At 37.4% G+C, this 15574-nt stretch overlaps 1 protein-coding gene across 4 annotated transcripts in view; it reads left to right on the top strand.

Annotated features, from left to right (window-relative positions):
* Positions 1–14907, top strand: part of LOC125274990 (calcium-binding mitochondrial carrier protein Aralar2) — a 60257-nt gene extending 45350 nt beyond the window's left edge. For 3 of the 4 annotated variants that reach the window (XM_048201593.1, XM_048201592.1, XM_048201595.1), the window contains 4 exons: positions 3878–4016; positions 8247–8405; positions 10433–10523; positions 13670–14907. In XM_048201593.1, the coding sequence (XP_048057550.1) occupies positions 3878–4016; positions 8247–8405; positions 10433–10523; positions 13670–13838 (558 nt within the window). In that variant the 3' untranslated portion in view covers positions 13839–14907. Of the gene's footprint in view, positions 1–3877; positions 4017–8246; positions 8406–10432; positions 10524–13669 lie in introns of those variants that run through there. The other variant, XM_048201596.1, reaches the window with a different exon arrangement.
* The last annotated feature ends 667 nt before the right edge of the window (positions 14908–15574 follow it).

The raw sequence follows: 15574 nt of genomic DNA, 5'->3' as shown, positions 1-15574 counted from the left end.
AAATGAATACTTTTTTTCAGCAAGGATGTGTTAAATTGATAAAAAGTGATTGTAAAGACTTATATTGTTAGAAAAGATTTCTATTTTAAATAAATGCTGTTCTTTTTTAACTTTTTATTCATCAATGAATCCTGAAAAAAAGCATCACAGGTCCCAAAAAATATTAAGCAGCACAACTGTTTACAATATTGATAATAAATCAGCGTATAATGATTTCTGAAGGATCATGTGACACTGAAGACTGGAGTAATGATGCTGAAAATTCAGATTTGATCACAGAAAGAAATTATATTTTAAAGTTTAGTAAAATAGAAAACCATTATTTTAAATTGTAATAATATTTGACAATATTACTATTTTTTTCTGTATTTTTGATCAAATAAATGCAGGCTTGATGAGACTTCTTTCAAAAAGAAAAACAATTGTAATGTGTCCAAACTTGTGCACGCACTGTGTTTGTGTATGTGCGTGTGTGTATATATATATATATGTGTATATGCATATTCTGTATGTATATATTTATGCATGTATGTATATAAGTCAGACTCAAACCCACTTTGCCCGCACAAGGACCACAGCTCTTTTATATTGAGCCTTTTATTTCTCATGTTGTCTCTTAAGTATCAATATCTCACATACAGTTTCGATATCACTCAGTAGATTACAGTAGAATGTGCTTCACTTATCAGTAAATCAGATGGCTGGTCACTGGAAAAAAGCCTGCGCTCCTGTCGTCTGGCCGAGGCAGGTAAGTCTCCAGGGCTCACCTGTCAGCCTGTCGTGGGAAAGAAGCCTTTATTTCAGAGTCATGGTCGGAGGGGGGTCACTACGGCACACAACAGCCTGTGTGTGTAAGAATGTTGAATCCGGTGCCTCCCCTCCATCTGTGTCTCTCCTGAGCCGCGCGGACAATGTGCTTTGAGTGCAGGAGACGCGCTGCAGCCTGCTTCTCTCAGACGGCCTGGCTCCTCAGGGTCCGGCCCAGGCACAGAGCTGTCTTTGTCAGCCTAATTACCCCGCCTCTCCCCTTCTGCCGCTGCAGGGCCTCCACCACCACTCCCTGCCCATGCTCCAAAACGAAGAGCCTCAGCACACACACACTTCATATCACATTCACACACACACACACCTGCGAGTGTGCTGTTGGCGAGTTATCATGCACACTGAGGGCCAGTGGATCCAGATGTTCCCACATTAACACAACCTTCACCTCCGGCGCTCCGGGCTCTGCCAAACGCAGATGAGCCAGGCCGGGCCTTTTGGACGCAGGGGTGATTTTTATCTGGTTTCGCAGCAGGCAGTCTGCCCTGGCCCTCAGGAGAGCACAAAGATCGCTTCAGGAAAGAGATACCTCGGCTATCTGCGCTACCTGTGTACACGCTGCAGATTAACCTTGCGAGTTTAATGAAGCCTGTCTAAAGCGCACTTCAGCCGGGCTTTAAAGCGTTCTGCTGAGAGGAAAATCTCTCTGTTTCTTCACTCCTGGCTGCTCGCCAGAGCGCTGGAGACGAGGAAACCGAATCCCGTTGAAGGTACACTGTAAAAAAAAAAATTCTGTTAAATTTACGGTAAAAAACTGGCAGCTGTGCTTGCCGGAAATTCACCCTAAAAATACGGTAGTAACATTTTAGGTTTTATAGATTTAACTTAAATTTACAGTAAAATACCATATTTCATTAACCGTTATATCAGTTAATGAAATACGGTATTTTACTGTAAATTTAAGTTATTTATGTTATATATGTTTATTTAACAACCTATTGAAATACTAATATTTGTTTTGTACCTTTATAATACACCGACAACCACCAAACACAATGGTGATATGAGAGTCACATGATGAATCAAAGTTCATCACAAGCAGCTTTTCCACCAGCTGAGAAGATATACACTAATATATAAGGTGCACAGTGTCATTTACACAAACACTAAACACCATCATGGTAAAACACATGACATTAAAAAAATGCAATAAACATTAATTTAACAACAATTAGATGTAACATAAAGCCGTATAATAAATACAAAAAATAAAAATACCGTAAAATAAAAATACATCAAATGTGAAGTGTCATGTAGGGAATTGTTTTTTTTACTGTAAATTATACAATGACCTATACTTTTTTACTTCCAAAAACTGTAAATTTAACAGCATTTTACTGTAAAATTACATTAAATCACCGTATATAGTACGGAAACGTTCTGTTAACAGTTTTTCACCGTAGTATTTTTACAGTCTTTTACGGTTAAAATGAGGTTAATTTTTTACAGTGTACGGCTTTGTTTATGGTGAGATAAAAAAATTGCAATAAACATTCATTTAACAACATTAGATGTAACATAAAACCCTAATATACATAACTGATTAGAAAAAACTAAGAAGAAACAGTTATTTCAACAAAGATACATCAAATTTGAAGTGTCCCATAGGGAATTCTGGGAATGTCAATTTATGTGTTTTTCCCCTGTAAATTATACAGTAACTTGTTCTGTTTTACTTCCAAAAACTGTACATTTAATGGTATTTTACTGTAAAATTACATTGAATTTACAGTTAGATCTATTACAGTTATCCACCATATATAGTACGTAAACTTTATTACTTTGTGTACTATAAACTTTAAACCAATTAAGGGGCCGTTCACACAGAACGTGTTTTTCTATTCCAATGCGCTACTTTCCCATTGTTTTTCTATGTAAATGCGCGCTTGACGGACGTGCATGACCGTTACGCTCGCGTCTCGCGTCTTTTGCAGCGCCTCACACATGAGCGCCGCGTTTTTAAGACGTCGTGTCAAGTTAAAAGAATTTCAACTTTTACACGCAGCGCAGCTCATCAATGTCAGTTCCAAAATCAGAAGAACTCGGAGGCGGGGCAAACGTTGCGAGTTGGCATGACAACTGTTTTATATAATGGACATGAAAACATGAAAAGTGCTCTAAGTGATCCTGGGTGGAGTAACTTCCTGTTGACGTTCGAAGTGTTGTCAAACAAAACAGAGGCTAGCTAGACCCTCCCTCCTCCTCCTCCTCCCCCTCCCCTCCCCTCCATGCTTCCTGAAACAGTCATGAACGCGCATTTAAAATCATTCTTGTCGGTTATTGGCTGGAGCATGTTTATTATGTTTCGTGGTCCAGGCTGTACCAGTTTGTTTTTATTGCTGTTTTCGGAGCTTGTGGCGACTACAGAGAGGCAGCTAGCGGATAGTGAGGAGATGTTTGCTGTACGTGCCAAAAAATGTTTTGGCCTAAAAAAGCGTGACATCGCTTAGAGCACCTTTAATTTAACAACATTAGATGTAACATAAAACCCTATAATGTACATAACTGATTAGAAAAAGCTAAAAAAAAAAACTTTATTTCAACTAAAATACATTAATGTGAAGTGTCACATAGGGATTTTTTTTTTTACTGTAAATTATACAACAACTTATTTTTTACTTCCAAAAACTGTAGATTTAATGGTATTTTACTGTAAAATTACATTTAATGTATGGCTAGATGTATTACAGTTATTCACCATATATAGTATGGAAACTTTGTTAACCAATTAACAGTTTTTCACAGTCTTTTACCGTTAAAATCACGATCATTTTTTACAGTGTACGGCTTTGTTTACAGTGACAGACACAAAAATAGTCTCTGCGACCGTTCCGTCAAAGAAAAAACAGCATGGTGAAAGTTTATTTGATGCGACAAGTCAGAAAAGGCACAAAACAGGCTCATTCCAAAGGGTTGACATTAACACACCATAAACCAAATCCCAGAATACCTCACAATACTACACCACTGCGGTCCCTGAATAAAAAAGACGTCTTTCTCATGAAATGTTTATGTCTTTGACTCGACATCATGCGTCCATCTTTCTGGCCCCCAGGGTGCAAAAGCCTGTTTCCTGAGAGACATCCCCTTCTCGGCCATCTACTTCCCCTGCTACGCACACACCAAGGCGGCCCTGACCGACGAAGACGGGCGAGTGGGACCTGGCAGGCTTTTGCTGGCAGGGGCGCTGGCGGGTAAGCCACCACGCACTCTCCGGTAGCCGCCTGCCACCGCTGGCTCCATTGTGGTTGGCCGTAATTAGAGTGCTCAGTGATTTAGGCTGTGTTTTGAAGTGCAGCGCGCCTGCCAAGGGTTGGATATTTTCCACTGTTTAATATAAAGGGGCTGGAAGTTTGTGCTTTGAGCTTTGAGAGTGTTAAAAGAGGAAAAAAATATCTCAAAGTCCCAAAGTAGCCATACTGCTGGAGCAATAAACAGATCCTACGATACTGGCGTGACCAGGACAACACATCCAAGATCTGACTTGCTATATTTTTACAAGTCTCTCTTTCCTCGTCACGTATTAAATACGATCCAGATCTGATGTTGTTTTTAATATTTTACTCTTGTGGTTCATCTTTAAGAAAACATTGTTTAAAAGACCATATCTTTAGCCAAGCCAGTATGGTTTGGAATGTAAGTGAAAGAGAATTAATATTTATTTCTAATCCTTTTTGCCTTTTTAGATTTACTGCTTCTTGACGTGAGCGTGATACGAGATCGAAAAGCCATACATGGTCAGAAAGAGCTTAGCATTCCTGTCTTTCCCAATGTTTTATATCTGTCAGATGGTTTAAAGCACGTTTTTATGGTTAGGTATGTTCTTATGGCATGTATCACTCACTCTACCATTTATCAGCAATTCGAGCTTCAAGGCAATTAGTGATTTACAGTCAGTTCGGGAAATTTAATTACACGCTCAGTTTGTGTGCCATTATTGGTGAAGCAGGCAGACTTCTAGGGCATCGACCAATGTACAGTTGGCTTTATCCCCTACTTCTGCATGTTCTTGTCTAAATGGATGTATGTATTGCATTTTTAATTTGACTTCAGTGTTTAGTTTTTTTAGTCTTTTCACTAGAGTTCTATATCTAGAAAACGCGAACGGAATCGCGGAATCCTGTCATAAAAACGGAATTTACTGTATAGCGTGGAATGTCACGGAATTTGTCATATTTTTGGTGAATAAATAAAAAGTAGGTCTGTACACTTAAATCGCGATATAGACTAGTGTCTGTGAATATTCAACTCCAAAAAGAATATTTAAATATGAATCCTGCATGTTCTGTGTGTCTCTGCGTGATTAAATGGAGCAGACACGCGGTTTCATTTACTTCACACACACACTGAGGCACGTAAGATGCTTGCGGTGTTTTCAGCCTCTGTCATGAACGCATGAACTTCATCTCCAGAGCAGCTCTGAGAGTCACTTCATGAGCATTTTACCGTTTCATTTGAGAAAAACTATCATATCATAAACACACAGAAACTCAAAGGTCTTCACGGCAACTCGTCAAAATAAAAGTTTGGTTTAACTTTAAAGAAATTGTGACAGAAATGTATTACTGTTGTACAGTAGAATTTAGCTACGTCTCAATTTAATAATAATACTAACACTAATAACAATAATAATAATAAATTATGAATAAAACTTAATTTTTTTAAGGAATAAGCACAATTTTTCATCCATGTTTTAATTTGAACAGTAATTCTGTTGTGCAGCACTTTGTTTAACAAAAAAGTTTGTTTAATGTCATGAGATTAAAAGACAAATTAAATTAATATTTTATGCCTTCATTTGATTGCCAGAAAAATTTAAATACACAGAATTTCTTAAAAAAAAATCTAAACTTTTTTGTTTTGAAAAAAATGAAAGATAAAAAAATAAATAAATAAATAAAAAATGTTGTTTTTAAGAATTAAATTAATTAGACATGCTTTTTGATTATTAAAATTCAATTAAACCATTAAAATGGAATCCAGAAGACTTAAAACAGAAAACACAGAATTTGGTCAAAATAAAATGGATTTAAAAAAAAAAAAATGTAATGTATTTCATAGGGCCTTTAAAAAATATATATATATTTTTAAACTTTTAATAATTTGCTGTTAAATTGTATAAGTTTCATCATTTCAATTAATTAGAAATGCTTTTTGATTATTAAAATTTAATTTAGTCCAACTAAGTTAAAATCCAAATAAGTAAAAAATGAGGGGAAAAAAAGGAATCCAGAAAAATTAAAACGGAAAAAACGGAACTTGGAAAAAAACAAAACGGCAAAAATAAAACTGATTTCATAGGGCCCTAAATCTAGTGTTATTTCTGTCTAGTGTTCTGTTTATGTTTAAAGGTGCCCAAGAATGCTTTTTCACAAGATGTAATATAAGTCTAAGGTGTCCCCTGAATGTGTCTGTGAAGTTTCAGCTCAAAATACCCCATAGATTTTTTTTTTATTAATTTTTTTAACTGCCTATTTTGGGGCATCATTAACTATACACTGATTTTGGCAGCGCCGCCCCTTTAAATCGCGTGCTCCCTGCCACACAAGCTCTTGACTATATTACAGTGCATTTACAAAGTTCACACAGCTAATATAACCCTCAAATGGATCTTTACAAGATGTTCGTCATGCATGCTGTATGCATGCTTCGAATTATGTGAGTAAAGTATTTGTTTTGATGTTTACGTTTGATTCTGTATGAGTTTGAGGCTATGCTCTGTGGCTAACGGCTAATGCTACACTGTTGGAGAGATTTATAAAGAATGAAGTTGTGTTTATGCATTATACAGACTGCACATGTTTAAAAATGAAAATAGCGACGGCTCTCTTGTCTCCGTGAATACAGTAAGAAACGATGGTAACTTTAACCACATTTAACAGTACATTAACAACATGCTAATGAAACATTTAGAAAGACAATTTACAAATATCACTAAAAATATCATGCCATCATGGATCATGTCAGTTATTAATGCTCCATCTGCCATTTTTCGCTGTTGTCCTTGCTGGCTTACCTTGTCTGTGCACAGATCCAGATGTTAATACTGCCTTTCCTTGTCTAATGCCTTGAACATGGGCTGGCATATATGCAAATATTGGGGTCATACATATTAATGATCCCGACTATTACGTAACAGTCGGTGTTATGTTGAGATCCGCGTGTTTTCCGGAAGTCTTTTAAACAAATGAGATTTATATAAGAAGGAGGAAGCAATGGGGTTTGAAACTCAATGTGTGTCTTTTCCATGTACTGAACTCTTGTTATTTAACTATGCCAATATAAATTCAATATTTAATTCTAGGGCACCTTTAATATGGGCAAGTTGTAAAGATTTCACCATATGTGACCCTGGACCACAAAACCAGTCATAAGGGTCAATTTTTTTAAATTGAGATTTATACATCATCTGAAAGTTGAATAAATAAGCTTTACATTTTGTTAGGATAGGACAATATGGACAATGTTTGGGCGAGATATTTGAATCTATTTGAAAATTTAGAATATGAAGGTGCAACAAAAATCTAAATATCGAGAAAATCGCCTTTAAATTTGTCCAAATGAAGTCCTTAGCAATGCATATTACTTACAGAAAATTTTTTTTTATATAAATTTATGGTAGGAAATTTACAAAATATCTTCATGGAACATGATCTTTACTTAATATCTTAATGATTTTTGGCAAATCGATAATTTTGACCCATACAATGTATTGTTGGCTATTGCTACCCGTGCAACTTGTTGACTGGTTTTGTGGTCCAGGGTCACATATATTAAAAACGAAAATGTAATTGCTGCCAGTTTTATTTTTGAGTTTAGTTTCAGTAATTCATTGTTATGCTATAATTTATTATGCTCTTTGTGCTCCAGTGAAGGTTTGTCTATCGAAGCAGGTCAGCAGAGAGAAAGGCACGTAATTATTCAGATATAAATATTTTATTTAGATGTTAAAATAAAGCTCTTGAACATGCGGTGGAGTTGGTGTGATGGCGGCATGGCTGCTCGGACTAAATGCTATCGCTGATTCAGGCTATTAAGAGCTGAATTGGTGCCACAGTGGCCTTTGTGCCGGACAGCATGGGACAGGGCTTATGTCAGCCTCATTATTAAGCATTGTCTGGACCTTTAAATAAAAAAAGACGTTGCCTAATGCTGGATAAATGGAGCTTTCCGCTTGAGATATTTATTAAATGTGATAAAATAGGCTGTCTGTATTTATTTGGTAGAACTAATTCATGGCACGCTGTGCATTAATCATAGATGGAGTCGCAGAGTTTACATACTCTAATGTTTTAATCCTGGCCTGAAAACTCAATTAAATTACATTCATGTGATATACGAATCAAAGGTACTCAAAAACGATGTCTGAATCCTTCAAGTTATTCAAATCAGACTCTTCACTGACATGTGTGACTTCTCTTTAGGCATGCCTGCCGCATCCCTGGTGACCCCTGCTGATGTTATCAAGACCCGGTTACAAGTGGCTGCCCGTGCAGGCCAAACCACGTACAATGGACTCATTGACTGTTTCTGGAAGATTCTTCGGGAGGAGGGGCCTCGTGCCTTCTGGAAAGGAGCTGGAGGTGCATCTCGCCAACTTACCTGAAACTAGTCATGCTAATGTTGCTTTTTTGCTCCAAAAGATTTTGCAGTTGACCTTATATAGTAAAGGTGCAGTATGTAATATTGATACATAGCTAGCAGTTGGAATAGGTACTACAGTCCAAATTCAAAATATTAGAGAGAGTTGTGTTTCCCCCGCATCCTGCTCCTCAGACTCGACGCTCACGCAGGTTGCCAGATTGAGGACAAGGACAAAGGATTTTATCCGCATTTTAACATGCCTTTGGTCATAGAGATTTTTAGATGGATGCTGAGACTTTTTAGGTCGGGTACATCTCTAAACCAGTTTGTTTGTTGGCTTCCATGGCTGCAATAAGTTGTGTTTTCCGCCAACTGGCAACCTGGGGTGTCGAAATACTATTGGCTAAGTTGGCAGTGGGCAGGATCACACAGACCAAAACAAAAACATTCTGAACTGGAACGCACAGTTCAAAGTAGAATAACTGGCTGTAGCATTGTTTGTCAGAGAAGCAAGTATTTGAACTTAGCATGATTCCTAAATCTCTGCAATCCAAAAGTATGGTATTTTTATGCTTTAGTACAGACAAACATTTTTATACAGGACCTTTTAAAGGGTTAATTGAGCCAAAAATGAGAATTCCATCATCATTTATATCTTTACAAACCTGTACAAATTTTTTTTTTCAGTGGACCACAAAAAGTTTAGTCACCAAAATCGCCCACTTCTTTCGTAGCTCTCAAATCTCATTCAATTCAAATCCGGTGTGTCAGGATGCGTCACAGTTGGTTTGACATCAATGATGAGATGTTGTTGAGATTAAACACATCTTGGCGTGCCACATATGAATTGAATGCAAGCAGATTTGAGACCTAGGGGAAGCTTTTCAGCGAAACTTAAATTTCACTCTGTTTCTCATAGAAAACTGACGTATGATTTCCGAAGACTTGAAATATAGCACACACGTCATGTGGACAACTTTTATTTCACTTTTATGATGCTTTTTCATAGTTTTTGGAGATGAGCAGTCTCAGTTCCCATTATGGAGCACACTGGACTTTATGCAATTGTTTTTGGAACAAAATTACTCCTTTTTGTTTTCCACAGAAGAATGAAAGTTATACAGGGGCTGAATTCTTCTTAAATCTTGCTAACTTAAGAACAGAGTAAAGGGGACCTATAATGCCCCTTTTACAAGATGTAATATAAGTCTCTGGTGTCTCCAGAATGTGTCTGTGAAGTTTCAGCTCAAAATCCCCCACAGATCATTTATTATAGCTTGTCAAATTTGCCCTATTTGGGTGTGAGCAAAAAATGCAGATTTTGCGTGTGTCCCTTTAAATGCAAATGAGCTGCTGCTTCCGGCCCCCTTTCCAGAAGAGGGCGGAGCTTTAACAGCTCACGCTTCGGTTGCTCAACAACAACAAAGCTGGACAATCTCACGCAGCCAAAATGAGGATTGTCAGTAACGGTGTTCAGCCTTTCTGAATGGTTAGTGGATAAATTTATGTAGTTGCTGTGGAGTTGATTCAACTCATCCACTAGCATATTAATCTTTTGTGCAAATCCAGCATTGAATTGATCCGCATGTCAACAACACTCTACTACAACAACTCTTCCTCTTCTCTAAAGCAGCCCAACATGGCCTCACCCCTTTTGTTGTGTGTTCTCGGGGGCGGGGTTTATGTAAATTTTAGGGTTAGTGATGTCACTAACCTGGGAAAAAGCTCGTTGTAGTCCCTACCAGCCATTTGTTGTAGTCCTTAAACAGCAATTTCTGAAATATCTCCCTTTGCATTGAACTTTGAGTGTTGTAACTTTGCAGATGTTGTTTATGCTCAAACAGCAACATTACACACTAACTAAAGTTAAAAAAGTGAAATCATAATCAACCACCCATTTAATAATTGTGTGTATTAGCTCTCCTACATGACCTTCTCCTAAAGCATTTTTAATAAATGTAGAATCTGTCCAGACTGCTTGCTGATGCTTCATATGAATGTCGTATTGTTTATTTTTCTCGCTCAGCTCGTGTGTTTCGCTCCTCGCCGCAGTTCGGAGTGACGCTGGTGACCTATGAGCTGCTGCAGAGGTGGTTTTACGTAGACTTCGGCGGACAGTAAGACTCTCACACTTCCTAAAACTTTAAAATGGTATAGTAACACTTTAGATTTCTTCCATTAGGAAAAAAAAGCTCTGGGGCAAACAATGTGAATTTGAAGAGCACTGAAATGTCAGATGCCCTGAAATTTCATTAATAGCTGTTTAGAGAGGGCTGGCTTTGTAGCAAAGACTCTCATTTCGACGGGCACTTTGTTACAGCTGAGGCAGGGAGGCCTAATTGCTGCACAAGAAAGCGTCAAATGCCTGGACTGAAAGCTGTTTGCCGCGGCATCTTTATCTCTCCTGCTGAAGCGAAAAACACCCTCGCTTTATGATTTAGAAAGGGTCAGCTGACTCACTGAAGCCTGGAGGTGACATTTCTAGAAATGCTCTTCCATAGCCACATGGCTCCATGTGTCCAAGTGATTTGAGGTGGGGAGAATTGCTTTGACTGGAGTCTGTTCCAGTTCTGGACAGAATGACCTTATTTTCCCATGGAACATTGTGCTGTCCTGAAACCCAGAAACCACAGGCACATATAAAAGAACATCGTATATATATATATATAAACCTATGTGTGGATTTGTTTTTATACCTGTTTATATATTGATTCATGTGGCTCAGTGAGCACTTTAATAAATATACGTGTTGTCATATCGAAAAGTTTACTGGAGATAAACAGCCTGACTGAACTGTAAAAACAAGAATATTTTCCTCTCAAGTTATGGAACATAAAATCTCAAAACCTTTCCATTGAGGGTACAGACTGTATTTTATGACAATGTTAACCCATACAGTCATGTAGCTCAGATCTGAAACATTTCTTTCGAGATTAAATTACTGCTTTTGAAGTTCTAGCTGATACTTAATTACTTTCATGTTATAACTGTTAACCGATAACCAATAGTACTATAAATATAATAAAATAATAATAATTATAATGCTCATTCTAATAGAGAAGAGACCTGTGGAATGCTTTTAAAGGGACAGAGATTTTTAAAGGTGCCGAAGAACGTGTTTTCAAAAGATGTAATATAAGTCTAAGGTGTCCCATGAATGTGTCTGTGAAGTTTCAGCTCAAAATACCCCATAGATTTTTTTAAATTAATTTTTTTAACGGCCTATTTTGGGGCATCATTGTAAATGTGCCGATTCAGGCTGCTTCCCCTTTAATTCTCGTGCTCCCCGCCCCAGGAGCTCGCGCTTGCCTTAAACAGCATAAACAAAAGTTCACACAGCTAATATAACCCTCAAAATGGATCTTTACAAAGTGTTCGTCATGCAACATGTCTAATCGCGTAAGTATGGTATTTATTTGGATGTTTACATTTGATTCTGAATGAGTTTGAGGCTATGCTCTGTGGCTAACAGGCTAATGCTACACTGTTGGAGAGATTTATAAAGAATGAAGTTGTGTTTATGAATTATACAGACTGCAAGTGTTTAAAAATGAAAATAGCGACGACTCTTGTCTCCGTGAATACAGTAAGGAACGATGGTAACTTTAACCACATTTAACAGTACATTAGCAACATGCTAACGAAACATTTAGAAAGACAATTTACAAATATCACTAAAAATATCATGATATCATGGATCATGTCAGTTATTATTGCTCCATCTGCCATTTTTCGCTGTTGTTCTTGCTTGCTTACCTAGTCTGATGATTCAGCTGTGCACAGATCCAGACGTTAATACTGGCTGCCCTTGTGTAATGCCTTGAACATGGGCTGGCATATGCAAATATTGGGGGCGTACATATTAATGATCCCGACTGTTACGTAACAGTCGGTGTTATGTTGAGATTCGCCTGTTCTTCGGAGGTCTTTTAAACAAATGAGATTTACATAAGGAGGAAACAATGGAGTTTGAGACTCACTGTATGTCATTTCCATGTACTGAACTCGTTATTCAACTATGCCGAGGTAAATTCAATTTTTGAATTTTTCGATGGCACCTTTAAAGGAATAGTTACTCACCCTCATATTGTACCAAACCTGTATGAATTTCTTTCTTCTGCTTAACACAAAAGAAGATATTTTGAAGAATGTCGGTAACTAACAGTTGATGGACCCCATTGACTTCCATCGTATGAAAAAGAAAAAAAAAACTACTGTCAATCAACTGTTTAGTTACCATCATTCTTCAAAATATCTTCTTTTGTGTTCAGCAGAAAAAAGAAATTCATACAGGTTTGGAACAACTTGGGGGGGGGGAGTAAATTATGACTCATTTGTGGGTGAACTATCCCTTTAAAGCTGGACTGGCAACTCTGGCCATCCAGATCCACTTTTCTGCAGAGTTTAGCTCCAACCCTGAAAAAACTCTCCTGGCTGAAGCTTTTTAGTCATCCTGATGACCTTGATTAACATGTTCAAATGTGTTTGATCTAAACTCGTCAGGACAGTGGATTTAGAGTGCCAATGTTGCCCATCTGTCTCAAAGCATTTAAGACACTTCCTAGACACTTCCTTTTAAAAGTTTGAGTCGGTAATGTTTTTGAAAGAAGTCTCTAATGCTCACCAAGGCTGCATTTATTTGATCAAAAATCCGGTAATATTTTTGATGTCAAAGCTGAATTTTCAGCATCATTACTCCAATCTTCATTGTCACATGATCCTTCAGATTTTTCATCATAAATGCTGAAAACAGTTGTGCTGCTTAATATTTTTAAGCAAACTGTGAGATTTTGATAAATATAAAGTTCAAAAGAACAGCATTTATTTGAAATGATGATTGATGCATTTTGTACGTGGTCGATTTTTCCATTATTTCCTTTGTCATACGTCTACATAAGCACATTGATTGACATTTTATTGCTTATGTGGACACTCAAGTTTAAAAGCATTTTTTTATATTCATGTCTGGTTTTGGATCTTCAACAGACTGACTTGAGCTACTACATGATTATGATTTCATTCAAGCTAAAATGTTAAGACGACATCCTAAAATAGGATTTGTGTCCTAAATGGAAATTAAAAAAAAAGAAAAGAAAAAAAGAAAAGCAAGAAACCAGTTCTGGTCTATTCATTTATTTCATGTTCCATAACTTGAGGGGAAAGTATTCTTGTTTTCACTATACAGGCAGGCTGTTTATTCTTTTTTGACAGGACGGGGCAGAATGCTCCTCCTCCTCATCCATCTTTTCTCTCCTCACCACAGAAAACCAGCTGGCGCAGAGCCTACTCCCAAGTCTCGGATCAGCCTCCCGGCGCCCAATCCTGACCACATCGGTGGCTTCAGGTTGGCCGTGGCCACGTTTGCTGGCATCGAGAGTAAATTTGGACTTCATCTACCACGATTCCGAGCGCCCGCCACCCCCCATGCTTGAGGCAAACGCGTGCACATGGGGGTGACGGTACCTTGTGTTCATCTGCACTGGAACAAACACACACTTCCTCTCTTCCTTCATGTTGAGAACGTAAAACCTTCAGCAGATGAACTGGAACGGATGTTTTATGTGATTATTAATACAAATTACAGCTTTAAAGTAGATGGGGATGATCTACCACAAAGTTCTGGATTCTTAAATGTAAATCATTTTACATTTGATTCTATAAGTTGTTTTATTGTATTTTTATTTACCTGGGGAAAAAAAAAAATATTATTTACATATTGCATTTTTAACAGTACAAGCACATCTAGTTGAAATTGAACAATGATTTCATTTTATTTTTAATGATTTCTTTTTCCCATAAAACTATGTAATCACATACTAACATTCATTTCATTACTGATGTGGACAATCACATTTGAATGTATAATAGTATTTAATATTTATGTTTGTATCATGTTTTGGGGATCTATGTTGATTCATAGTCCAGAGACTCCAGAGTAAGGTTTGACAGATAATGTTTGTTAGTACTGTATTTCTTTATCCCTTGAAAAATAATGTGAAGACACTATGTTAGGGTGACCATATGCGCCATTTTCCCAGGACACGTCCTGTCCAGGATTTCCAAGTTGCATAAAATGTAGTTTTGGTTTTCATATTTGCGGAAGGTAATGATTAAAAAATTATTTTACCAATAGCGTGCAATCGTGGTTTGCGAGAAGGCTGGATCTACAGAGAACGGTCAAAGCATTGCAAATACGACAACATTTTAACGCATTGCATGAATACTGTCAATAAGAACAGTGGCTTGCACAGACCTCCGTTTAGAAATCGCGTTCAGGGGGCACATCGATATGACCACTTTCACGATTAAAGAGACAAGGGCTCAAGCCATTTTAGGCAATTTACAAATCCTGGACAGGACGCGTCCTGGGAAAATGGCACATATATGGTCACCCTATACTATGTTGAGCTGTACACTACAGTAGAGTTGATTGTACATATAGTGTGTAAAGAGTGCCTTAGATGCACTGATGGAAAGTTTTATTAAAAGATCAAAACGAAACTGGTTTAGCATGTTTTATTTGTCAATACTTGTTTCATTTAACCGCACACTTCTCACTTATGGTTTTCAATAACATTTCTAAAATGTGAAACATCTTTTAGCAAGCACACAATACCTGTTTGCATTGCTGTAACACTGATGAGAAAGCCACTATTGTTGACACAGTTACCAAATTACACGACTTAATTTGTCAATACTTCATGCAGGGGGCTCAGTACAAAAATATACACACACTGTTCAAGTATACTAAAAATAACCACCATCCAACGTCGAAAATGCCTTCCAAGCAGCAGGTTATTTCAAATTCACATTTTCAAACATGTTACTGATTTAGCAGTAAATGCTATCAAGGAAATGAGACGAAACATGAAAATACAATGAACTTTCACACAACAAAGCTGCACACAAAGCTCACAGAAATAAAACCTATTTTTATGCTTAACAATCCCATAAGCAACGACATTAAAGGGATCGTTCACCTAAACTGTCATTCACCCACTTTCGTGTTTCCAAACCCGTAGAACACAAAATAAGCAGCTCTTTTCCATAATAAGACTGTGTTCATTACTCACTTTCATTATGGAATGACGACGGCGGGTAAACAAAATGGCGATTCGCAACCCAGATAGCACACTTACGTCTGCAAGATGTCTGTTAAAGATCACTT

This window comes from Megalobrama amblycephala, linkage group LG9, assembly GCF_018812025.1.
Source record: "Megalobrama amblycephala isolate DHTTF-2021 linkage group LG9, ASM1881202v1, whole genome shotgun sequence".
Taxonomy (NCBI): Eukaryota; Metazoa; Chordata; class Actinopteri; order Cypriniformes; family Xenocyprididae; genus Megalobrama; species Megalobrama amblycephala.
Note: the sequence above shows the minus strand (reverse complement) of the source record. Positions and strands in the feature narration are given on the sequence as shown.